Below are 26,881 nucleotides of genomic sequence, written 5' to 3'. Positions count from 1 at the left end.
TCTTTTCTAATTTCTTTTCTAGGCTGATCTCATGCTCTGGGGATACAGGCAGCCTGATATTGGCAGGTGGAGAAAGAGATCTGAAGTGTCATATCATAGCAAATCCATTCAAGATAGAGTTGATATCTGAGGAAGAAGTTGTGATCAGCATAAATTCCCTAAGCCAGTTATATTTTGAGCACCTACAGATTCCTCACAAACACAGGTATTTTTCATGATGTATTAACAAACTCTAATTGAAAATCCAAGTTGCCTAAAATCATAACAAATCAGATGCTACCAGATGCGGTAGTATTTCTTATAAAGCAGCATTCAAGAGGCTTAGGTAGAAATTATCAATGTGAGGTCAGCCTAGGACACCTGGATAACATAGTGAGACCGCACCTCAAAAACACAAAATTGGTTTTCTGGGTTGTGTATTATGATACACACTTATAATGCCAACACTTGAGAGTCAGACAGGCAGATTACGAGTTCCAAGTCAACCTTGGACTTCCTTGTAAGACCTTGTCTCCAATTTCATAAAGTGGTTACTGCTAGGTCTGGGAATGTGGCTTAGTGGTAGAATGCTTACCTAGCATGCATGAAGCCCTGGGTTCCATTCCTCGGTACCACATAAACAGAACAGCCGGAAGTGATGCTGTGACTCAAGTGGTAGAGTGCTAGCCTTGAGCAAAATAAGCCCAGAGACAGTGCTTGGACCCTGAGTTCAAGCCCCAGGACTGGGAAGAAAAAAAGTGGTTACCACTAAAGGGTAAGGAGAGAAAGTTGAAGAAAGGTACACAGAGCCTTCAAATAAACAAGTTATTTATTTATTTATTTATTTTTGCCAGTCCTGGGCCTTGGACTCAGGGCCTGAGCACTGTCCCTTGCTTCTTTTTGCTCAAGGCTAGCACTCTACCACTTGAGCCACAGCGCCACTTCTGGCCGTTTTCTGTATATGTGGTGCTGGGGAATCGAACCCAGGGCCTCATGTATGCGAGGCAAGCTCTCTCGCCACTAGGCCATATCCCCAGCCCGAAATAAACAAGTTATTTTGATTGCTTATTTCAGTGGTGTGTTTCTTAGTTGCTTAGTAGTAGTATTTTTTTTTTTTTTTTTTGCCAGTCCTGGGCCTTGGTCTCAGGACCTAAGCACTGTCCCTGGCTTCTTTTTGCTCAAGGCTAGCACTCTCCCACTTGAGCCACAGCGCCACTTCTGGCCGTTTTCTATATATGTGGTACTGGGGAATTGAACCCAGGGCTTCATGTATACGAGGCACGTGCCCTTGCCACTAAGCCACATCCCTAGCCCTAGTAGTAGTATTTTTCTTTTTTTCTTTGCCAATACTTGGACTTGAGCTTTGGGCTCTGCTTTCTTTTTGTTTATTTATTTTGCCAGTCCTGAGCTACAGTGCTGCTTCCAGCTTTTTTTGAGTAGTTTATTGGATATATATATATATATATATATATATGTATATATGTACCTGATTCACGTTACATTTTTTATTAAAAAATTGATAAAGGCTCTTTCAAAGATTTAATAAGGAAATACAGATACATCTATATCTGTATAAGCAACTATGGCTGTAGTGTTTAATTCTATAAACTTAATCTAATTTTCTAATTATGTTATATTTGCTGAGTTAAAGGATATGATTTATGAAGTCTTACAAATAGAAGTAAGAATCTCTATCATTCACAAGAATCCTGTCCTTCCCATAAAATGACACAGCTTTACTTGTGTTCCAACAGAGCTACCACTGAAAAAGAGGAGCGAGTATCAGCTGGCGCCTCTCAGGTAATCTAGGCTGAGCAATTGACCTCTATCATCTTCACCACACATGGCATGGAATGAATTTTGTTTCTCCCTTCTTCATGTAAATGGGATTACCTACCTTTTTTGTCACCTTGCCAATTTGCTGGTTCTTTCACACATTTATTCATTGATGAATAAAACAAGTCCCAGACCTATCCTTATAAAAACATAGAATCTTCTAGAAAAGACTGACATTTACTAAATATTCAGAAGCATGAGAAATTTTACAAAAGGGTGCTATAGGAGAATTCAGTGACCTGACCAAGATGAGGGTTTGGAAAGCCCTTCTGAAATAAGTAATATTAGTATAATGTATTAGTATAACTAGCCAGTCAAAGCAAAGGAGTGGAGCCCAACACCAGTGGTTCATACCTATAATCAGGAGGTTAGGATCTACAGGTTCACGGTTCAAAGCTAGCCCAGTCATATAAGACAAGACTAGTTAATCCCAGGCTGGAAGTGTGGCTTATACCTATAATCAGGAGGTTAGGATCTACAGGTTCACCGTTCAAAGCTAGCCCAGTCATATAAGACAAGACTAGTTAATCCCAGGCTGGAAGTGTGGCTCAAGTCATAGAGTACCATCTGTGAGTGAATGAGTGACTTCAAACTGTGGTATCAGCACGAAAGAAAGAAAGAAAATATGCAGCATATTTCTGTTTCTTTTAGCTGAAGAAAAGAATAAAAAAGGGAAAGGAGGTGAGTGACATAGCTAGGGTTTTAAACAGGAACAGTTCTATAGAGAAAGTAATAATTATTTTATTTAACAAGTATTTGTTCAGGATCTCCTATATGCCAAGCACTCTTTGAGGAATTGGTGGTTCATCATGGAACAAATCCAAATTCCCTCATTATCTGCAGCCTGACTTTTAAGTCATGTTAACCTTTCTGAGTTTATTCTAAGAGCAAAGAGAAGCTATAAAAAAAAGATTTTAAAGGGACTTGGAATATGGCTTAGTGGTAGAGTGCTTGCCTTGCATGCATGAAGCCATGGGTTCAATTCCTCAGTACCACATAGACAGAAAAGGCTGGAAGTGGTGCTGTGTCTCAAGTGGTAGTGTTAGCCTTGAACAAATAGAAGCCAGGGACAGTGCTCAGGCCCTGAGTTCAAGCCCCAGGCCTGCTTCCTCCCCTCCCCCCCAAAAAAAGGTTTTAAGCAGCAGAAATATGTGATCTTTTTCTGTATTTATTTATTTGTATGAGTGTGTGTGTATGTGTGTGTGTGTACCTTTACTGGAGCTTGAACTCAGGAGTTCATACTCTTGCTTTTTTTATTGAATTTGGTGCTCTAGCACTAGAGCCACATATCCACTTCTAGCATTCTGTTGGTTACTTGAGAATAAGAATATCTCAGATTTGTCTGCCCAAGCTGACTTATTAAGTGTTCTGAGATTACACACCAGTCTTTGAAAAGATGAACTTGGGTTGGGGGCATAGTTCATAGAGTTATTGCCTAGCAAGAACAAGGCCCTGGGTTCAATACCTAGTACTGTGAACAAAATGACAACATAAGTTTTCATTTTCTGGGTTTGTTTTTTTAACAAACCTAAATAAAATTTGCTATTGTTGCAGTTTGTAAACTCATTTTATTCTTCTTTTTGTTCCAATAGGAAAGTCAAGAGGATCTAGGTCTATGGGAAGAGAAATTTGGAAATTTTGTAGATATCAAAGCTAATGGTAAATGTCAGTACTGATAATGGTATGGTATTACAGCAAATTATTCCGCAATTGCTAAATCTATCTAAAATCTCTTAAGGATTTACATTATAGCTCAGTGGTACAGTGCCTACCAGGTATGAGGCCCTGGGTTTCAATGCTAGCACTGAGACAGACAGACAGATAGAGAGAGGCACTTGAGCTTTTTTAGATGGATAGGAAAAGTCACTTGAGCTTTGGCAACTTACAGCAAATGACTTCAGTTCAGTGAACAGAAATCTGAGATTTGAGTTTCCTGTCCTTTCAGTGAAGCGACTCTATCATTAGGTAGCAGTGTCAAGAGCACAGGCCACGTGGAGCTTATATTCTCATGGAAAGGCTGTCATTACCCTGCTGCACTATCCAGTAGAGGAGACAGTTCGAAATTCTCCATTTGGTTTTTATGAGAATTGACTGATAAGAAACCAAGTTCTAGACTTCATCACTTCTGAAGTTCTCAACCTTTTCTTGTCATTTGTATGAGTGTCACTTGTCTGTCTGACCTTTTCACTATACTTAATGATGATTTGGAGCCTGAAGATGGAATTAACCTCATCCAGATACATGGTTCTTGTATAATTAGAAAAACATGATTTCTTTCTTCCTCCATACCCTTGGCATAAGAAAACTTCCCTGGGCTGGGGAATATGGCCTAGTGGCAAGAGTGACTGCCTCGGATACACGAGGCCTTGGGTTCGATTCCCCAGCACCACATATACAGAAAACGGCCAGAAGCGGCGCTGTGGCTCAAGTGGCAGAGTGCTAGCCTTGAGCGGGAAGAAGCCAGGGACAGTGCTCAGGCCCTGAGTCCAAGGCCCAGGACTGGCCAAAAAAAAAAAAAAAAGAAAACTTCCCTGACTCCTTGAGGAAGTCCTGTTGTAGCCACATGTAATACTCTATAGATAGTAAAGAGATTCGTATAAAAGAGGGCAGAAGGGGCTGGGAATATGGCCTAGTGGCCAAGAGTGCTTGCCTCGTATACATGAGGCCCTGGGTTCGATTCCCCAGCACCACATATACAGAAAATGGCCAGAAGTGGCGCTGTGGCTCAAGTGGCAGAGTGCTAGCCTTGAGCAACAAGAAGCCAGGGACAGTGCTCAGGCCCTGAGTCCAAGCCCCAGGACTGGTAAAAAAATTAAAAACAAAACCAAACTGCAGGGCTGGGGATATAGCCTAGTGGCAAGAGTGCCTGCCTCATATACACGAGGCCCTAGGTTCGATTCCCCAGCACCACATATACAGAAAACGGCCAGAAGCGGCGCTGTGGCTCAAGTGGCAGAGTGCTAGCCTTGAGCGGGAAGAAGCCAGGGACAGTGCTCAGGCCCTGAGTCCAAGGCCCAGGACTGGCCAAAAAAAAAAAAAAAACCAAACTGCAGCACATAACAATGCCATGTAACTAATAAATCACTAGAGCTCTGTGTTTAACATACTCAAACATAACATCTTACAGAATCAGTATACACCATTTGCTGATTAACCAGGGCAAGCTCAGGTCTCTGCACTCCTTTTTGGTCTGGTCATCTTGCTGTATGTAATTAACTGAATTTCCTTAATTGATTGTCTTACAAGAAGCAAAACTCAGTCACTGTCCTGGTCTCTACAGGTCCTACCTCCATTGGTTTGGATTTCTCCTTGCATGGATTTGAACATCTTTATGGGATTCCACAACATGCAGAATCACATCGACTTAAAAATACTAAGTAAGTGGGCAGGTGGAATGGCTCATTGCCGGGCTAGATTCACCTCCCCTGGTGCGGGGATGCTAAGCTTACTCCCTTATCAGTGCTCCCCTTTTCACCCTCTCCCCTAGGCGCCCGACCCGTGGGCAGCCAAGGTGGAGCGAAGGCACACGGGCAAGCCTAAAGTGCATGCGGCCGAACAAGATCCCCTTTTCCTCCCTCCTTACCCACCAAGGAAGCCAGGCACAGACGGATCTCGGAGATGCTTTGGAGAGCAATCCGGTTTATTCGGGAGGGGCTCACAGTAATATAGTAGTGATGACGAGGATTGAGCAGGAGCTGGCGATAGGCTGGCGAGCTTGCCCGTCTAAGAGCAGCTCCCAAGGACCTCCCTCATGGGCTAACGTCACTTCGCATAGTACCACCCTCTGGGCAAAGCCCCAGAAAAGGGAGCACATGTGCTTGCTGGCGCAAGGTGGGGGATGGTCTCAAAGCTACCCCTTCTGGTTCCGGACCCAGAAGGAAATAGGTGTGGCTCATTTCCACACTGCCCCAGGGCTGGGGGAAGGGCAGCATCTCAGGAGCGCTCTCATCACCTTTCCCCCCTTAAGGCCAAGATGAATCCCCAATAGCTCATGATAGAGTGATTGCCTAATAAGCACAAAGCCCTATGTTCAAATACTAGTATTGCCAAAATAATATTAGGTAAATGAAAATAAAAATTATTATTGTTGTTTTTGCCAGTTGTGAGGCTTGAATTCTGAGCCTGGGCACTGTCCTTGAGCTCTTTTTGCTCAAGGCTAGCGCTCTACCACTGGAGCCACAGTGTACTTCCAGTTTTCTTTTTTTTTTTTTTTTTTTTTTTTGCCAGTCCTGGGCCTTGGACTCAGGGCCTGAGCACTGTCCCTGGCTTCTTCCCGCTCAAGGCTAGCACTCTGCCACTTGAGCCACAGCGCCGCTTCTGGCCGTTTTCTGCATATGTGGTGCTGGGGAATCGAACCTAGGGCCTCATGTATCTGAGGCAGGCACTCTTGCCACTAGGCTATATCCCCAGCCCCACTTCCAGTTTTCTTGTGGTTAATTGGAGATAAGAGTCTCACAGACTTTGCTGTCTGGGTTGGATTTGAACCACAGTTCTCAGCCTCTTGAGTAGCTAGGATTAGAGGAGTGAGCCACCACCAGAACCTGGCTTGAAAGTAAGAATTCTTATAGCATGTTTTGTTTAATATGCTTGTGGAGGTTTTGTTGTTGTTGTTGTTGTTAGTCATGGGGCTTGAACTCAGCCTGGGCACTGTCTCTGAGCTTTTTCACTCAAGACTAGAACTCTACCATTTAGAACCACAGTGCCACTTCAGTTTTGTGGTGATTAATTGGAGATAAGAGTCTCACAGACTTTCCTTCCCAAGTTGGCTTTGAACCATGATCCTCAGATCTCAGCCTCCTGAGTAGATAGGATTACAGGTTTGAGCCACCAGTGCCTGGCTTGTTTGTGGAGTTTTAAGAACCTTCTTGAAGGAGCATTCAGAGCAGTAGTTAACTTTTTATATTAAAAATATTAGACAACCATAAAAGCTATAAAGCTGAATCTAAAAACATAAAAGAAGTCAAAAATAGAGAACTATGTGGTAGAAGCAGGGAGAGATCTTTATCCCTGGATTTCACTTCCACCCCTTGGGACCTTTTTGTGGTTTTCCAGGAGAATACACCAAGAAAAATGGCTGACCTAGTTTACTCTAAAGAATATAGTGAGCCAGACAATAGTATCTCCTGTTCCTCTGCTAGTCCCTCAGGGAGATCACTTCAGGCTAACTCTCCTGACAGATAGATGCCAGGAGCGTCAGTAGCACCAGATGAAGGGCAGTCAACCCTAAAGAGAAGCAGAGGCTGATCCGGGTTCAAGTGCTGTTTTTCTGGCAGATGAGCATATTGACAGGTTCACCAGAAACTGGAACTCATACCAATCCTAGCTCTGCCCCCACCCCAGTTCAGTTTCTGATCTTGCTCAGTTCTGTGTGGCATTTTTCTTTTGCTTTAGCTGTAGAGCAGTACTCACAGAATCCATTACTGGAGGGTTAGCCTGCACCTGCTGTTGTGGCAGAGTCACAGAGAAAAGGTATCTAAGGACTTAAACTATCTAAGGTGCCAAAGCAATTCAAGGTAGGATCACTTGCATAGATGGGTCAGGAAAGATTTAGGGAAGTGCTTTGAGTTTTGGAAGGTATTTGAGCCTTAATTGTTTACAGGGGAGATGGGAGTTATTTAGTTATTAATAATACATGTGTGATGGTGATTGATTATAATCCTAATTGTGTTTCAGGGATGGAGATGCTTATCGTCTTTACAATCTGGACATCTATGGATATCAAATATATAGCAAAACAGGAATTTATGGCTCAGTGCCATATCTGCTGGCACACAAGCTGGGCAGGACTATAGGCATTTTCTGGCTGAATGCCTCTGAAACCCTAGTGGAGGTCAACACAGAGCCTGCAGTAGAGGTGAGCCATGGATCATGGCTGCATGTCATACTTACAGAAGAAATAAAATCATTGCATTATAGTCATGGCTCTTTTTTCTTTTTGTACTGGCATTTCCCTGCCACTAGAGCTTTATACTGGACTCAGTGACGATCAGTATTGTCTACTAAAGGAACAAACTATGTATGATCAGGTGCTATGGGTCAAATTTTCTCAAATTTTTCATACCATCCCTTTTTCAGTACACATTTACCCAGATGGGCCCAACTGCTGCTAAACAAAAGGTCAGACCTCGAACGGACGTGTGCTGGATGTCAGAAAGTGGAATCATAGATGTTTTCCTGTTAACAGGGCCTACACCTTCTGACGTCTTCAAGCAGTACTCATACCTTACAGGTACTTGTATGGAGATGTGTCACTTCCTAGTTCCATTATATTTCCTCTGCCTCATGCATCATCATGGTAAGTTAACATTTACTGCGTATATGTAGACACTTGGACAGTTTAACTAAGCACTGTCGGTAGAAAGCTTTCTTCCTTCCATTCTCATTGCATCAACTCAGCTAAATATTACACTGAGTCTAGAACTGTCTGTACTCTAATCCCTGATACTTCTTATCTGCCTCCTTTGGGTGTTATCTTCCCTTAACTCAGATGACTCGAACTCCAACCTGAATATTCCACTAGCTTTAGCAATAAAGCATTTTATTTTTAAAATACTGTAGCCTTTTCACTAATATTAGAAATAAGACAAACCACCTACTTTTACCATTGCTATTCAACATTGTGTCGGAAGTTCTAACCAGACCAATTAGTAAGAAATAGAAATAACAGCCAGGCGCTGGTGGCTTCTGCCTGTAATCCTTGCTACTTGGGAGGCTGAAATCTGAGGTTTTCATTGTGAAGCTAGCCCAGACATGAAAGTCCATGAGACTCTTATCTCCAATAAACTACTCAAAAAAAACAGACATAGCGCTGTGGCTCAAGTGGTAGAGCACTAGTCTTAAGCCAAAGAAGCTCAGGGATAGAGCCCAGGCCCAGAGTTCAAGCCCCAGGACCAGCAAAGAAGAAAAAAGAAAAAATAACGAAAATATAAATTGGAAAGAAAGATGGCGCGAAGATCATACTTTCAAGTGATATGACCTTATATACAGAAAATCCACACTAAAAAAAGAAAAACCTTTTGTAGGACACTGATAGCTCATGCCTGTAGTCCTCAGGAAGCTGAGATCTGAGGATCATGGTTCAAAGCTAGCTGGGAGTGGCGGGGGGGGGCGGGGAGTCAAAAAAGTCTTTATGAGACACTTATCTCCAATTAACCGCTCAAAACCTGGAAGTGGGGGCTGGGAATATGGCCTAGTGGTAAAGTGCTTACCTCCTATACATGAAGCCCTGGGTTCGATTCCTCAGCACCACATATATAGAAAAAGCCAGAAGTGGCACTGTGGCTCAAGAGGTAGAGTGCTAGCCTTGAGCAAAAAGAAGCCAGGGACAGTGCCCAGTTCCTGAGTTTAAGTCTCATAATCAACAAATTAAAAAAAAACTTTTAAAACTATTAAAAAAATTGAGCAAAGTTGCAGGATATAAGATCAACACACACAAAAAATTATTTTCCTATTTACTAGCTATTAATACCCAACAAAAAAGAAATTAGGGGCTAGGAATATGGCTTCATAGTAGCATGCTTGCCTAGCATGCAGGAAGCCCTGGGTTTGATTCCTCAGCATCACATAAACAGAAAAAGCCAGAGGTGTGGGACTGGGAATAAGGCCTAGTGGTGGAGTGCTTGCCTCACATACATGAAGCCCTGGGTTCAATTCCTCAGTACCACAAATACAGAAAAATCTAGAAGTAGCACTGTGGCTCAAGTGGCAAAGAGCTAACCTGGAGCAAAAAAGAAGCCAGGGACAGTGCTCAGGCTCTTAGTTCAAGCCCCAGGACTGGCAAAAAAAAAAAAAGAAGAAATTAATAAAATAATTTCACTTACAATACCATCCAGTTCTGGGAAATAATTTTGTGTTATTTCTTTCATAATTCTCCCCTTTTCCTCTTTCTCCTTTGTATAATCTCTTCCTCCTCTTGACCATCTTTTAAGCAATTTCCTCTTCCAGTCCTCCCATTTATGCTATAATATTTTTCATGTCTAGGTGTGATTTCTTTCTTTTCTTTAACTATTTTTTTGTCTTTTCTTTTTTGGTACTGGGGATTGAACCTAGGACATTGTACTTGCTAGGCAACCATTTTGCCACCAACCTACATCCCAGCCCTAAAAGTAATTTCTTATCCTTTGATTATTCTTTGTTTTGAATAACTCATACTTGTTGTTAAATGATCGTAGTTATGATAATGATGATTGTGCTGGTAATTCACTCTGCTGTGATACCCTTCTTTCAGGCACACAAGCCATGCCCCCTCTCTTCTCTCTGGGGTACCACCAGTGTCGCTGGAACTATGAAGATGAGCAGGATGTAAAGGCAGTGGATGCAGGATTTGATGAGCATGACATTCCTTATGACGTCATGTGGCTGGACATTGAGCATACTGAGGGCAAACGGTATTTCATCTGGGACAAGAAAAGATTCCCAAACCCCAAAAGAATGCAAGAGCTGCTCAGAAACAAAAAACGTAAGGTAATCTTTGCCAACATTTTTGAAGCTTTGATGATAAAGCTTTTTAAAATTGTTTTAAATTTGGACCAGGAGTTTGGCCTAGTGGTAGAAGGCTTGCCTCACATGCACGACACCCCGGGTTCGATTCCTCAGTACCACATAAACAGAAAAAGCCTGAAGTGGCGCTGTGGCTCGGGTGGTAGAGTGCTAGCCTTGAGCAAAAAAGAGCTCAAGGACAGTGCCCAAGCCCTGAGTTCAAGCCCCACGACTGACAAAAAAAAATTTTTTTTTATTTTAAATTTGTCTTGGCACATTAGTGAAGGAAGACTCTCTGATAACAATGGCCAGGAAAATCATACCTTCAAATGTAAATGGTAAGTATGGTAACAGAAAATGAATGGCCTAGTTTGATACTATTTTTTTTATTTCCTTAAGTAAATGAAAGGCTATAGAATTTTACTGGTATCTGAAATACTTCAGTGTGAGTTACAGTTGTTTCTGAGTAAAAAGTCTAAATTGAGAAGATCTTGCAACGTTTGTGTCCTGACAGCTTGTGGTCATCAGTGACCCACACATCAAGGTTGATCCTGACTATTCAGTGTACGCTAAGGCCAAAGAACAGGGTTTCTTTGTGAAGAATCCAGAAGGAGGCGACTTTGAAGGAATATGTTGGCCTGGTAAGAATTCACTCTATGTATGCACTTGGTATTTCCACCTCTTCACTCAACTAATGAAGGCTATATGGCTGATTCTTGTTCTTTGTGGAACTATGTATTAAACCTGTTTGTGTGCATGGAAGCGTGTGTGTGTGTGTGTGTGTGTGTGTAAGCGTGTTTTACTGGGGTCTGAACCCAGAGCCTCACACTTGCTAGGCAGCACTCTATTTTTTTTTTTTTTTTTTGCCTGTCCTGCGGGAGCTACAAGGCCACTTCTGGCTTTTTCTGTTTACGTGGTACTGAGAACTCGAACCCAGGATTTCATGCATGCTAGGCAAGCACTCCACCACTGAGCCACATTCCTAGCCAGGTGCTCACTCTTTGAGCCACTTCTCTTAACAATTTCAAGCAACTTAAACAGATGGTATAATTTTTTTAGGTATTTTTCATTATACTTGATAAAATGAGCTTTATCAGTGATTGAATGAATAAATAAAAATAAACAAGCCTTTGTGACATGCTATTTCTGTAAGCAAATAGAAATAAGAAGTAGGAAATGAGAGAGAAGAAAGAGTGTCCTGTAGCTCACTTATATGCCTGTTCTTTGTACTTTTAGCCCATAATTTTGTTTTCCTAGCCTTCCTTGAGTGGCCTCAGCTGCCTCTAGCAAGTATAGATTTCTTTTTCATCTGGAAAGTTATTAGCCTTGGTAAAAAACAAACAAACAAACAAAAAACCTACCCCAAAGACAACAGGAAATGATCACTTGATAATAAATCCATGCACTGTGGAGACTTCATGCCCTTCTTTCCTTGCCTTGAGCCCCTGAACATGCTTCTCTGCTCAAGGATGACAGGTCACTAGGTCACTTGCCTTCTTTGTTTTTTTTTTGTTTTTTTTTTGCCAGTCCTGGGCCTTGGACTCAGGGCCTGAGCACTGTCCCTGGCTTCTTTTTTGCTCAAGGCTAGCACTCTACCACTTGAGCCACAGCGCCACTTCTGGCTTTTTCTATATATGTGGTGCTGGGGAATCGAACCCAGGGCTTCATGTATACGAGGCAAGCACTCTACTGTTAGGCCATATTCCCAGCCCCTCACTTGCCTTCTTTACCTGTGCTATCTTAGGCCTTCACTGATGGATCCAAATGAATGCTCATATCGTGCTATTCCCCTGGGCCTCTGGCACTAAAGGTCTAGATAAGTTAACACGAGTCCAGTACCACCTTTATTCACTTTTTTTTTTTAATCCATGAGGAATTGAATCTAGGACCTTAAACATGTGAGGCAGTTGCTATATCAATTTGAGCTACAACCCCAGCCATTTTATGTAATTTTTTTTTTGTTTCTGATATTTGATCTTTTAAGTTTGCCTGGGCTAGTATCTAATTTTGATCCTCCTAAGTAGCTGGGATTATAGACATGTGCCACTGTTCTGGCTTTTGTTCACTTTTGCAGACCATGTCTCTCTCAGTTCTCTCTTGTGTTTGATGTAAGGTGCCCTAGGATTACTCAGCTTTGACATCTGGTATCTTCTTTACATCATCTTACTGTAAGGATCACTAAGACTTTCTACTCTTGTGCCTCTATAGGTCTCTCTTCTTACCTGGATTTCACCAATCCCAAGGTCAGAGAGTGGTATTCGGGTCTTTTTGCTTTCTCTGCTTATCAGGTTAGTTTTAATTCTCTTACTCACTCCTAATTAGCTGCAAAAAAAAAGTGGCAGAACAGACCTATTTGGCCTCCTTTAGTAGCTGTTGATATATAAGGCCTTCATGACAAGGCAAGGGTAGCCAGCATGTTAGAGACGTGGGTGGTGCTGGGAGAGATGCCATAACCATTACTAAATGCAATGCATAGGAGTTGGGGGGGGGTGGTTACATCATTTTTTTAAAACTGGTCCTGGGGCTTGAAACTCAGGACCTGGGCACTGTCCTTGAGCTTTTTTGCACAAAGCTAATGCTCTATCACTTGAGCCACAGCTCCACATCTGGCTTTTTTGTGTGAATGTGATCAATTAGAAATAAGAGTCTCATGGACTTTCCTGCCTAAGCTGGCTTCTAACCATGATCCTCATATCTAAGCCTCCTGAGTAGCTAGGATTACATGTGTGAGCCTCCTGCACCTGTCTTTTTTTACTTCTATTTTAAGAGACACACTCTCTCTCTCTCTATATATATACATACATATATATACACATACATACATACATATATATATATATATATATATATCTCAGAGCACATTATAAGAGAGAATTGATGAGGCCATATCTGGAGGACTGTTTTCAACCAATTGTGATGATGTTGCTAGTGATAAAGATGGTGGTGATACCTAGTATAGACCTAATAGGAGCTATGCTCAGCATAATGCCATTATGACATTTGTTCTTTAACCATTTAAAGGAAAAACTATAATTCAGTCTAATACTACACATAAGGAATTAAGGTGTGGAGAATGAAAATGCCTGCCAAGTTCACACAACTAGTAAATGGCCAACTCAAGCACAGCTCTTAACCACTGAATACTAGTTTCTGATCATTGTGGATTAGTATACTAGGAAAAAAAACAAAACCTCAAAGCAGGGATAGACAACAACTCACAAGATAGATATGACTGTGGTCTTCTACTTTCTTGTTGTCCATGGCTGTTTCCCCACTCCTATGGAAGAGTTGAGTAATTGAAGAAATGTTATGGTCTGTCAAGTTGAAAATACTTATTGTCAGAACCCTTATCTACATAAAGAACAATGAAGGTAAATATTTGGAAACCTGAAGTGGAGCTGTGGCTCAAGTGGTGGAGTGCTAGATTGAGAACAAGAAGCTCAGGGACAATGCTCAGGCCCTGAGTTTAAGCCCCAGGATCAGCATATATACATATATATGTATATATATATATATATGTGATATATGTTTGGAAACCATATAGCCTTTTTAAAGAAGTTTAGAAGTTTAGCCTTGTTTAGAGATATTAAAGAATCAAAAGAAAATGTGTAAGTAACTTCTTGTCATTTGAAAGAGTAGATATCTTGTGGGCTAGGTAGCAAATATTCTCCATGGTGTTCTGGAAGGTAAGCTAGGGCTTGTGAGGAGCATTGCAAGGAACAGAACATTGAAATAATGAAACAAGCTTCCTGAGCTCTCTGTAAATATAGCTGTACAAATGTTGAGTGAACAAGGATTTTATTAAAGGGAATTATAACATCATGTTAGCTAGATGAGTAGATGTCCCTACTCTAACATGAACAGTTCTATGTAGAACATGATACAGATCACATTAACAAAGATAGCTTAGCTGTCAAATCTTTCAGTGTCTTAGAAAATGCAGTCTTATAATGTATAGAATCTAATTGTGAATATTTGCAGTATTGCTGGTAGGGGATCCCTAGGGATCTCAGAGTGAACTTGATGAGCAATATATTTTTCACAGACAGTATTATGCAACCGACTCTCATTCATCAGTACTTATTGAAAACTTTCTTTGCACCAGGTACTGTTCTGTGTGTTAGAGATTTACAATGAGCAAAACAGAAAAAATTCCTTACCCAGTAAGAACAATAAATAAGAAAAGTAAATGGTTGGGAAAAAAGAATGGGGACTGCTACCCTATTAATATCATCTCTGTGGGAGTATTTGCCTAAACAATTTACTTCCTAGGAATCTACGGATATCCTCTTCATCTGGAATGACATGAATGAGCCCTCAGTCTTCAAAGGACCAGAGCTAACTATGCAAAAGAATGCCATTCATCATGGTGGCTGGGAGCATAGAGAGCTGCACAATACCTATGGTTTTTATCAGGTGAGCCATCCAGAAAGAAGACAACTAGATTTGTGCCCTGCCTTTGGCCAGAAAGTCACTGCTCATGTCTGTTTGAGTGTCTTTTCTCTTTTTTGTTTTTTGAGGGTTGTATTGTTTTGTGCTACTAGTGTTTGACTCAGGGCCTTGCACTTGCTAAGCAGATGTAGCTTAAGCCACACCAACTTTATGCTGCTGCTCTGGGCTCTTTTCTTGGTGTGTCTTTTCTGACAAATGCAGTTAAAACCATTACAAGACTCTGTTACTTTGCCTTCCTTTTCCTCCCATAATGAACTTGATGAATTTTTAGAATGTGACTATATGCCTTTGGCTCTCCCACCAATTAGTATTCCCAATGAGAACTGCTGGCTAGATAGAGCAGTTTTCAGGTACTGTTTACTTTTCTAACATCCTCTTGCTGTAGTTGCAAACTGCCTTGAGATTTTTTTTTTCCCCAGGACTGAGTTTTGAATTCAGGGTCTTGTGCTTGTTAGGCAGGCATTCTGCCACTTGAGCCTTGTCCCCATCCCGGAGAATTTTTTTTGTTGGTTGTATAGCTTGAACTCAGGGCCTGGGTGTTGTTTCTTGAGTTTTTTCGCTCACGGCTAGCACTCTTACCAGCTTGAGCCACAGCGCCACTTCCAGTTTTCTGGTAGTTAATTGGAGAAAAGAGTCTCACAAGATTTCCTGCCGGGGCTGGCCTTGAATTGCAATCCTCAGATCTCAGCCTCCTGAGTAGCTAGGATTACAGGTGTGAGCCACCAGAGCCCAGCTGGGAATTTTTTTATGTAGGCCAGGACTGTTTATTTTAAACTCTATGACTCTATTTCTTTAATCAACGAACACTGACTTAGTAGTTACTATATAGATGATAGTAGAAATGTTATTAAAATACCCTGCCAACTGAAAGCACTGAATAAAATGTAGCTCATTATACATGTTAGGAAAGTAGGTAGTCTACCATTGAGCTGCCTCTCCAGCCCAGTTCACTGTTACTTTGTTACTATTGTTAAAGAAATTGTTTCCATCTTTTAAGTGGGCTATTTAAAGTAGCTTCATTATGTCCTCAAAATGATTTGGTGGAATTAATGTTTTCTGTTTTACCTTTCTACCTACTGTTTACTTTTTTCAAGTTAGAGAACCTATCAGGATGTCAGCACAGAGCCATAGCTGTATCATATAGGTGAAATTTTCCCCATTGACTTTTCAGCAAATGGCTACAGCAGAGGGACTGACACAAAGATCTGAAGGGAAGGAGAGACCCTTCGTTCTTTCACGTTCTTTCTTCTCTGGATCACAAAAATATGGTAAGGAATTGTCAGTGAACCTTGGAATCATGCTAAGTGGAAAAACAAGAGACAAAAAGCCACATACAATATTAGTTGATTCTTTTTATAATGAATCTCAAAAATAGAGAAATCCTTAGAGACAGAAAGTAGGTTGTTGGTTGCCAAGGGATGGGGACTAGGGCATTGGTCTCCATTATTTACCATTACTACTAGTACACGTTTCCTTTAGGAGTGATAAGAATCTATTTGAATTAGATAGTGGTGATGATGGCACAATATGGAAAGTATATTTTAAGAGCTACTGAATTACACATCTTAAAAGGGTAAATTTATGGTACTTCAATTTTTTCGGGGGGTGGTACTGGGGATTATACTCAGGACCTTGCAATTGCCAGACAAGTACTCTACTGCCTGAGCTATGCCCCTAGTCCTGACTCCAATTTTTTTTTTTTTTGCAATTATGGTGCTTGAACTCAGGGCCTGGGCACTGTCCCTGACCTTTTACTCTACCACTTGAGTCACAGAGCCACTCCTGGCTTTTTCTGTTTATGTGGTACTGAGGAATCTAAACCAGGGCTTCATACATGCAAGGCAATCACTCTACCTCTAAGCCACTTTCCCAGCCCCTGATTCAGTTTTTTTTTTTTTTTTTGCCAGTCCTGGGCCTTGGACTCAGGGCCTGAGCACTGTCCCTGGCTTCCTTTTGCTCAAGGCTAGCACTCTGCCACTTGAGCCACAGCGCCACTTCTGGCCATTTTCCATATATGTGGTACTGGGGAATTGAACCCGGGGCTTCATGTATATGAGGCAAGCTCTCTTGCCACTAGGCCATATTCCCAGCCCCTGATTCCAGTTTTTAAAAAGGAAAAAAAAATTGTGCAATTTAAACAAATAGTAGAGTAAGAAATAGCTCATATCATGCTGAAAAAACACCTGTCTTAGCATAGCACTGATGGCTCACACCTGTAATCCTAGCTCCTCAGGAGACTGAGATCAGAGGATCATGCATGGTTCAAAGCCAGCCCAGGCAGGAAAGTCCTAGAGATGCTTACCTCCAATATGCTACTCAAAAAAACCAAAAGTGGTGCTGTTGCTCAAGGGTGGAATGCTAACCATGAGCAAAAAGAAGCTCAGGGATAGTACTCAGGCCCAAAGTTCAAGCCCCAGGACTGACAAAAACAACAACAACAACAACAAAAAAAAAAACACACCTGCCTTTAAAAAAAAACACTATTTCTAATATATCTGCTACTGTATTTCTTTTAATAGCCATTGCTCGGAACTTTGATTATTCAAAGTAGTATGCCCTGAAATGTACATTTTATCCTATAATACAGAGGAAACCAATTTTAATCAAGTTTGATTCTTGTTTTTCACTGAAGAAGTGGTTACTTAGATGCTAGGAGGAAGACTTCACAGCAGTCAGTTTGCTGACATAGTTATCTCTGATTCTGTCTCTCTGATTTATCAAAACTAGGGAAATATACCTCTAACATTCTCCTCAAACACCTGTTCCATTTAGCAAGATGGCTTAAAATAGACCTAGCTGTTGCTTGTAGTCAGGGTCATCTATAACTGGATCCAGCACACAAGTTCATGCAGATCCAGTTCAACTTAACCACTGTAGCAGGGAGGCTATTTTAAGTTGTCTGTCCTTGTCAGTTATTTGCTGAAAGATTTAATCTTACTTTGAAGAACACAGCCCTTACTATATGATAGACATCAGGCCTCCCACTCTACCCCTATAAACTGACCTTGTGATATTTAGCTAAAGGACACATACTTTCATCCCAAACAAAAGTCCATATGGAGATGCTCACTACAGGATTAGTGTTAGAAAGGAAGAAATATCTAAATATGTAACGTAAGGGAATAGTTATAAAAGTACGGAGTTTCTATTTGATAGACTATCAGGAGGCTATGTTTGTTTTTTTGTTGTTTTTTTTTTTTGAGATAGTGTCTTGTTCTGTAGCCCAGCTGGCTTTAAACTTGTGATCCCTCTGCCTCATCTTCCAAGTGCTGGGATTATAGGCATTCCACTACCATGCCTGACATAGGCTATTTTAAATGGTAACTTTAATTGCATGAGAAAAATATTTGTAGCTGGGAGAGGGTGTACTTGCCTGTAATCCTAGCACCCAAGGAGGCTGAAGCAGGAGATTCCAGAGTTATGGGCCAGCCTATGCTGCATAGAAGACCTTGTCTAAAAAACAAAAGTAGGGCTGGGAGTGTGGCCTAGTGGTAGAGCGTTTGCCTCAGATGTATGAAGCCCGGGGTTTGATTCCTCAGCACCACGTATATAGAAAAAAGCCAGAAGTGGTGCTGTGGCTCAGATGATAGAATACTAGCCTTGATCAAAAAGAAGCTCAGGGACAGTGTCCATGCCCTGAGTTCAATGTCCATGCCCTGGCTGAATGAGTGAATGAATGTGATTCAGAATATTTTCATAGAATAGTTGCTCTGTGGGTTTTAACAACATTTCAGCGTTAGAAAATTGATAAATTTTCATTGTAAAAATTCAGAGTGTTTATTTTAAGATGTGTAATCCTTTTTATTTGTTTTTCACAAATAAATGTGAAATTGAGTATCTAGGCAAGTTGCTAATACTTTGTTACCGATGCCCATAGGTGCAGTGTGGACTGGTGACAACATGGCAGAATGGAGTTACCTGAAAATTTCCCTCCCAATGTTACTGACTCTCAGCATCACCGGGATCTCTTTCTGTGGAGGTGAGATGAGTTCTGGCCTGAGCCTTGACATGAATGAATGAAAAGTGAGGATCACAAATCCTTTTTCAGCAGCTGTCATGGCCAAGGATGGGTGTGGAAAGAGAAAGTGGGATAAGGGGAAGGTGAACAGATTGGAGAGTGGAAGGGGTGCTGCAGAACCACTTGTGTCATGACTGAGCTGAAACCAGGTTGTCAGAAAAGAAGCCCGGATGCTGGCCTCTTCATGACTGGAGTATTTCCTCCTTGGACCTGCTTGAAAACTGACTTTTGTCTTCTTGGAAGTGGAAAGGAAGAGTTTAGAGAACTACAGAGAATTTAACAAAGCGAAAGTACGTGCTGGGGCTGGGAGTATAGCTTGGAGCCCTGGCCTCACTTGTGTGCAGCTCTGAGTTCAACTTTCAGCACCACAGGAAAGGGAGAAGTCAGCCTTCCAGAAATGCTTTCTGTTCAGCAGATTTAAAATTCTGTGACACTTTAAATAAACACACTTGCAAAACCATTTGGTGTATGCATATGCTCCCATTCTTCTCTGTCTGCAGTGTATCGTTTTACCTGTGTGCATCATTTACTTAAAGCTTAGTTGCCTCACTTTACCTTCCTTTGTCTAACCAGCTGATGTAGGTGGCTTCATTGGGAATCCAGAGGCAGAGCTGCTTGTGCGTTGGTACCAAGCAGGAGCCTACCAGCCTTTCTTCCGTGGACATGCTACCATGAATACCAAGCGACGAGAACCCTGGCTGTTGGGGGAGGAACATACCCGGTTCATCCGGGAAGCCATCAGAGAGCGCTACACCCTCCTACCCTATTTATATTCTTTGTTCTACTGTGCACATGTGGCTTCTGAACCTGTCATGAGGTAAGACGTATCCTTTAAGTGGGGATCCCAGCAACCAATCTATAACAGATCCTCTCAGTGTACAGGGACTGGAGATGTCACACAGTGATCTTAGGAGAACAGGTGAAGAAGAGCATGTGTTCAGTCAAATTTCAGTCAGCTTATTGACTACCAACTGCAGTTGGTGCTGGCTATTGAGGACACAAAAGATCAGATCCCTATGAATGATTAAAGTATTAAGATTTGCCAAAAGATAGAAATAGAGAGGTTGCAAAGACTAAGATAGTGACTTTTAAGTAAACTCTTAAAAAGCATCATCTCATGAAGAGTAACTTAGTTGCTGTCTTAGACATTATCTTGCCTTTAAGACTGAACACTTCCAAATTTGAAGTGGAAATTTGTTCTAGGGTATAAATTCTAATTTAGGCATTCTGCCACTTGAGCCATGCTTCCAGTTCATAAATTCTAATTCTGTTTGGAAGGTAAAATATTTAGAAAGGAAAGTTATTAGGTTAGAAAGCAATACATAGAGATACACAATACACTAGGACTTCAGGATTAGCAACAACTGCACATAGACTCTTTTTTTTATTTTTATTTTTTGCCAGTCCTGGGCCTTGGACTCAGGGCCTGAGCACTGTCCCTGGCTTCTTGTTGCTCAAGGCTAGCACTCTGCCACTTGAGCCACAGCGCCACTTCTGGCCATTTTCTATATATGTGGTGCTGAGGAATTGAACCCAGGGCCTCATGTATAAGAGGCAAGCACTCTTGCCACTAGGCCATATTCCCTGCACATAGACTCTTGAATCATATGAAAAAGAATCTCAGCTCTTTGATACTTACGAATTTCCATTGAGTAGTTAGAAAACTGAAACTATAGAACTCTAGCCCCATAGCGGTAACTCACACCTGTAATCCTAGCTACTCAGGAGGCTGAGGTCAGAATTTGTGGTTCAAAGCCAGCCCAATAAGGAAAGTCTATTCTTGAGACCCTTTATCTCCAGACAACCACCAAAAAGCTAGCTGTGTGTGTGTGTGTGTGTGTGTGTGTGTGTGTGTGTGTAGGTTTGACACAGTGGTAGAGTAGTAGCTTTGAACACAAAAGCTCAAGGACAGTGCCCAGATCCTGAGCTCAAGCCCCAGGATCAGCACAAAATAAATAATTGAAAGTAAAAGTCTTATAAAAATATTTAACAAAATGCTAATAAAGCTTACAACTATGTTAAAAATGTCATTTTCCCCCCTTTTCTCAGGCCTCTGTGGGTAGAGTTCCCAGATGAATTAGAGGCTTTTGATGTGGAAGATGAATACATGCTAGGTGAGCATTTATAGATAATAATTATAGTTATAACTAATACTATGATTATGATTATAGTCTTATTACATTTTTAGTGTGAATATATTTGTAAAAACCCTAAACTCAAGAAAGGCAAATTATAAAACCAAAAGAAGCTGAGTACTAGTGGTTCACGCCTGTAATCCTAGCTACTCAGGAAGCTGAGATCTGAGGATCACAGTTTGAAGCCAGCCTGGACAGGAAAGTCCCTAAGACTTTAGTTAACCACCAAGAGGCCAGAAGTGGAGTTGTGGCTCAATTGGTAGAGTGCCATCCTTTAGTGAGAAAGCTAAAAGATAATGCCAAGGCTTTAAATTTAAATATCAGTACCTATGCCAGAAAATAAAAAGGAAAAGAACTTTTCATATAGTTCATGTTCAGTTGTTAGCCTTTTTTTTTTTTTTTTCAGAGCTGAGGACCAAACTCAAGGCCTTGCACTTGCCAGGCAAGTGATCTTCCAATGAGTTAAATTCCTCCACACCCTCTCCCCACTTTGTTTTTGAGATAAGGTCTCATTCTGTTGCCCAGGATGGTCTCAAACTCATGATCCTCTCTTTTTTTATTTTTATTTATTTTATTTTATTTATTTATTTATTTATTTGCCAGTCCTTGGACTCAGGGCCTGAGCACTGTCCCTGGCTTCTCGTTGCTCAAGGCTAGCACTCTGCCACTTGAGCCACAGCGCCACTTCTGGCCATTTCCTATATCTGTGGTTCTGGGGAATCGAACCCACGGCTTCATGTATAAGAGGCAAGCACTCTTGCCACTAGGCCATGTTCCCAGCCCCTCTCTCTTTTTTTAATTCGATAAAGTAATGAATTCTAAATGGATGCATTTAATACATGTGTGGTGCCAAGATCAAAGCAAAATGAATTGTGTGGACTACCTTTACTAGAATTAAACTGCTCAAGCCAAAGGATTGAGCAGCCACAATGAGCATACTTGTAGATTACAGCTATGGACTCACCTTCTCCAGCTTTACAATCCACTGTCAACTGTGATGCTCTTGGAGTGATGCCATGATGCACTCAAATTATTGGCACACTAGAATTATGCACCAAGCAAGGCTGTAATAGACTGTGCTGTGGTTCCTTCCCATAGCTGAGCTTGCAGTAAATGAAATCCAGGACCTCTTTCAACCCCTTCCCTCTTTCTAACCACATCTGTCATCTCTCTGACAAGTCCTTGGCTCTGCCCTGAAGAACTTTACAATTTAATTGTCTTTAAAACCACAACAGTGTTTAATTAAAGGGAATGGATATTTTCAACTTCTTATAATGATATTACATTTTACTTCCTCTTCAATTGTTTCAGGAAATGCTTTATTAGTTCATCCAGTCACAGAACCAAGAACCACTATGATTGATGTATTTCTTCCAGGACCTAATGAGGTAAAAGTAACAACAAACATCTATATATCTCTCATCCCTTCATTTCTTTTAGAATCTAAAAACTTTCTTCATCATGTTATTGTGGATAGACACCAAATGACTAGTATAGCAACTGACAGTTTTTGTAAATGACTGTAGCAACTGATGGTTTTTGTAATTTACAACTACTGTCCTCAGAGGCTGACAAATTTAAAGGAGGAAAATGCTTTTTACTTTCACACTTTGACACTGTGAACCTTTCATCAAAACACAGGGTTAGGAGGCTGGGGATATGGCCTAGTGGCAAGAATGCTTGCCTTATATACATGAGGCCCTGGGTTCGATTCCCCAGCACCATATATACAGAAAAGGGCCAGAAGTGGTGCTGTGGCTCAAGTGGCAGAGTGCTAGCCTTGAGCAAAAAGAAGCCAGGGACAGTGCTCAGGCCCTGAGTTTAAGGCCCAGGACGGGCCAAAAAAAAACCAAAAAAAAAAAACCACAGGGTTAGGTCAGAAGGAATTGCCAGCCTAGTGTGAGGTATCAAACTTCAGGGGGTGTAGGGAGAGAAATGGCTGTTTGGTTCTGCCCTCCTGGAATCCTGAGTTTTGCTACCAGAAACTTGGCTGCCAGAAAGAGTATAGAGTTAGAAAAGAGAAAAAGAGATCTTTGTTTTCACACAGCTTCTGATTGTGTCCTAATGATTTATTCCATAAAATCACTTTGAGAGACCCTTTTTTTTTGTTTAGCAACCTGATAGGGATCCAGCATAAGAACTAGAACTTCATCTCTAGCATAAGGTTCACCCTATAAAGAAGTGATACCTCATTAGTAATCCAAGTTTCCATTTGGTTTCCTCCCATATCTATCTGTTTCTTTTCTGGTGCTTTTCTTTTCTCCTGCAACTTGCTTTTCTTCCTTGTTACTCCTGCTCTTTTCTCTTTGTTATCATCTCATTTAATGCTAGAAGCTTTATTTGTTTATAAATTGAGCAGACTAGAACCACCAGCTTGGATGACTGTACCTTTTCTGTTCACTCATGTTAGGACCTTAAGTATCAGGCATATCTACCACCTAGTGCAGATATGTACTATTGTGGGTTATTCAGTAAATAACTTTTGAAAGTAGAGATAGATAAGGAAAGGCCTTTTAAGGCTGTAATCCTAGCTACTCAGGTGGCTAAGATGTGAGGATCACAGGATCACAGTTCAAAGCCAACCACAGGAAAATCTGTGAAACTACTCTCCAATTAACTGCTAGAAAACCAGAAGTGAGCACTAACCTTGAGCGTAAAAGTTCAGGGATAGTGCCCAGGCCCTGAGTTCAAGCCCCACGAGAGAGGGGGGTGGGGAAAAGGGAGGGGGAAGGTGGAAAGAAGGAAGAGGGAAGGCAGGCAGGCAGGCAGACAAGCCTTTTAGTTACTCAATTACAGTCCCTTGATATTTTTTTTTTTTTTTTTTGGCCAGTCCTGGGCCTTAAACTCAGGGCCTGAGCACTGTCCCTGGCTTCTTTCTGCTCAAGGCTAGCACTCTGCCACTTGAGCCACAGCGCCACTTCTGGCCGTTTTCTGTATATGTGGTGCTGGGGAATTGAACCCAGGGCGTCATGTATATGAGGCAAGCACTCTTGCCACTAGGCCATATCCCCAGCCCTGAGATTTTTTTTGTTTTTGAAGTACTAGGTTTCGAATTCAAGAGCAAGGCAGGCACTTGACTGCTTGAGCCATACCTCCAGCTTTTTTCTGTTTTGGTGATTTATTTTGTTTTATTTTTTGCCAGTCCTGGGGCTTGAACTCAGGGCCTGAGCACTGTCCTTGGCTTCTTTTTGCTCAAGGCTAGCACTCTACCACTTGGGCCACAGTGCCACTTCTGGCTTTTTCTATATATGTGGTGCTGAGGAATCGAACCCAGGGCTTCATGTATATGAGGCTAGCACTTTACTACTAGGCCATATTCCCAGCCCTTGTTTTGGTGATTTCTGACATAGAGGCTTGCTTTTTGCCTGGCTGGCTTGGACCTCAATCCTCTATTTATGCTTCCTGCCTACCTGGGATGATGGGCACATACCACCATTCCTAGCTTTTTCTATTGAACTGAGGTCTCATGAGCCTTTTGTTGGCTGACTGGAAACTGTGATCTTCCTCGTCTCAGCCTACTACATACCTTGGGATGACAGCCATACAAGCCTGCACCTAGCCACAGTAGAAATAGGATCTTGAGAATTCCTTTGCCTGGGCTGGCCTCAGATCATGGCCCACTTGATCTCTCTCCCCTGTTCCTTAGCATCTTCTTAAAAGCATATGTTTTTCCTAACTTCTGTCCAAGATTATTTTTAAATTGCATTTAGCTTTCTGGATATTTCAAATGCAGATGAGTAAATGTTTTCCTGAAAAATGAAATCATGAGTAGAGTTGCTCATGTACTCTTTTTCACTGGGATTTGTTACTTTTTAGACCTGGTATGATTCTAAGACATTTGCTCATTGGAAAGGAGGGTGTACTGTGAAGATTCCGGTAGCCTTGGAGACTGTAAGTTATTTTCAGACTATTATTCCCACCTGTTAATGTTGTATTAGCTTGCTCAGACTGCTGATGAGCAAAGGCATGGGGGAGAGCCATAGTTATTCTTTACTTCTTAGCTGATGAAGGGTAAGCACTGTCTCTAGTAATTTAAAAAGACATTTTTTTTTTTAGTGGAGTCCTTTTAATTCTAGGGCCTCCGTGTTTGCTATTGTATGCTCACAAATTCATTTTGCCCTTGAGTCTCTTCTTTCAAGGCGTGTGATCTCATATAAGGGGATATTTTTAAGTACTTTGAAATTTCCTTATACAAAGATGTCTGCTCTGAGAGTGCGTCTGTGTTACAGATACCAGTATTTCAACGAGGTGGAAGTGTGGTGCCAGTGAAGACAACAGCAGGAAAGTCCACAGGTTGGATGGCTAATTCCCCATTTGGACTCCGGGTTGCTCTAAGCACTAAGGTATCAAGACAATCACTCAAGGACAATCAGTCCTTTCCATTACTACTGTTTCTTTTTCCAGTGGTAGCCTTTCAAAAGTGTGAAGCCATGTAGAAGTAGTGAGCCCTGTCTGTGCAATATTGCTTTTGAATTGTTTGTTTCAGAGAGAGCTTAGGCTTGTGTCATCACAATCATTTCTGGATTATTGCCTATCTAGTCTACCATCCCAAGAATTGTTCTTCAAGGAATTCTGAAATCCAGCTGTGATGGCAGGACCTCTCTTGAGTGTATAATCATCATTGCTCCTCAACTTGACATTGATTCCCACTGGACTGAAAGCTCATCAAAGCAGTAGACAGCCTGCTCCCTGGATTAGCCCTTGAGCACACTCTCCCCCCAAAAAGGATACCTGGGTATCTGTGCCACTTCAGGGATCCCAACCCCATTCAATGGCTGCTCATGAGATGCCTCAATAAAATCTCTTGGGGAAAAGCCTAGGAGAATCCAGAACTGATAGGAAAAGATTTTTTGAGCTAAGTGAGGCCTTAACAGACCTCTGTCTTAACCATTTACCCAAACATATTACAGAGACAAGCACAAATTCTTATTGTAAGAGTACTTACTGGGGCTGGGAATATGGCCTAGCAGTAGAGTGCTTGCCTTGCATACATGAAGCCCTGGGTTGGACTCCTCAGTACCACATATATAGAAAAAGCCGGAAGTGGTGCTGTGGCTCAAGTAGTGCTAGCCTGAGCAAAGAGAAGCCAGGGACAGTGCTCAGGTCCTGAGTTCAAGCTCCAGGACTGACAGAAAAACAAAAAGAGTGCTTACTTTTATTTATATTAATATCACAAAATAATTAGGTAAGTTACAATTTTCTTTTCCACCTTTCTCTCTTGGGTATACCTTTTCGGGTCAAACTATTGGTCTTAGACTCATGTGAGACCCCCCCCCCAAAAAAAAAGTAAGAGGCAAGATATCAATAGCATGTTTTAACCCAGTAATACTCAGCTGCCATGTAGAGTGCTGTGATGCTACTTAACACGCAAAAGACATCCTCCTAAAACAATGTAGAAGCCAGATACCCCTCTCTCAATAGAAGATTCCCAAAGATGTTTGCTCTCACCTACTATATACTAATATTTTGTTATTTTTGTCTTTCCAATACTGGAATTTGAACTCAGGCTTTTGTGTTTGCTAGGCTTGCTTGTTCTGCTAGTACTTTGCCATTTGATCCATACTTCCAGCTCTACTGTTTTGTTCTGTTCTAACTATAATTTCATTCTGTGAACTTTTCTGGCCATGTCACATTCTGGGATAGTGTTTTTAGAAAAGCCACTTATACCACTGACCATATTTGAAGTTCTTTTCAACAAAGTATAATACTTTGGCTTCCTCTTTTTTTTTTTTTTTGCCAGTCCTGGGGCTTGAACTCAGGGCCTGGGCACTGTCCCTGAGCTTCTTTTTGCTCAAGGCTAACACTCTACCACTTGAGCCACAGCGCCACTTCCAGCTTTACCTATTTATGGGGTACTGAGGAATTGAACCTAGGGCTCCATGCATGCTTGGCAAGCACTCTACCACTAAGCTACCTTCCCAGCCCCTGGCTTCCTCTGAAATAACTTTCCTATTCATATTATTTCAAGTCTCTTCAAGAGTGA

General features: G+C 41.5%; 1 protein-coding gene across 6 annotated transcripts in view; it reads left to right on the top strand.

Moving 5' to 3' along the window:
* Positions 1–26,881, top strand: part of Ganc (glucosidase alpha, neutral C) — a 43,852-nt gene that overhangs the window by 8,229 nt on the left and 8,742 nt on the right. For 2 of the 6 annotated variants that reach the window (XM_048332886.1, XM_048332885.1), the window contains exons 5-22: positions 23–205; positions 1,734–1,779; positions 2,467–2,493; positions 3,408–3,474; positions 5,096–5,192; positions 7,489–7,669; positions 7,891–8,044; positions 10,043–10,278; positions 10,808–10,934; positions 12,502–12,581; positions 14,566–14,709; positions 15,917–16,013; positions 18,623–18,724; positions 19,337–19,580; positions 20,813–20,877; positions 22,210–22,286; positions 24,715–24,789; positions 25,128–25,241. In XM_048332886.1, the coding sequence (XP_048188843.1) occupies positions 23–205; positions 1,734–1,779; positions 2,467–2,493; positions 3,408–3,474; positions 5,096–5,192; positions 7,489–7,669; positions 7,891–8,044; positions 10,043–10,278; positions 10,808–10,934; positions 12,502–12,581; positions 14,566–14,709; positions 15,917–16,013; positions 18,623–18,724; positions 19,337–19,580; positions 20,813–20,877; positions 22,210–22,286; positions 24,715–24,789; positions 25,128–25,241 (2,116 nt within the window). Of the gene's footprint in view, positions 1–22; positions 206–1,733; positions 1,780–2,466; positions 2,494–3,407; positions 3,475–5,095; positions 5,193–7,488; positions 7,670–7,890; positions 8,045–10,042; positions 10,279–10,807; positions 10,935–12,501; positions 12,582–14,565; positions 14,741–15,916; positions 16,014–18,622; positions 18,725–19,336; positions 19,581–20,812; positions 20,878–22,209; positions 22,287–24,714; positions 24,790–25,127; positions 25,242–26,881 lie in introns of those variants that run through there. The other 4 variants (XR_007208843.1, XM_048332884.1, XR_007208844.1 and 1 more) reach the window with 4 other exon arrangements.

The sequence above is a fragment of the Perognathus longimembris genome, chromosome 23 (genome assembly GCF_023159225.1).
Source record: "Perognathus longimembris pacificus isolate PPM17 chromosome 23, ASM2315922v1, whole genome shotgun sequence".
Classification (NCBI taxonomy): Eukaryota; Metazoa; Chordata; class Mammalia; order Rodentia; family Heteromyidae; genus Perognathus; species Perognathus longimembris.
Note: the sequence above shows the minus strand (reverse complement) of the source record. Positions and strands in the feature narration are given on the sequence as shown.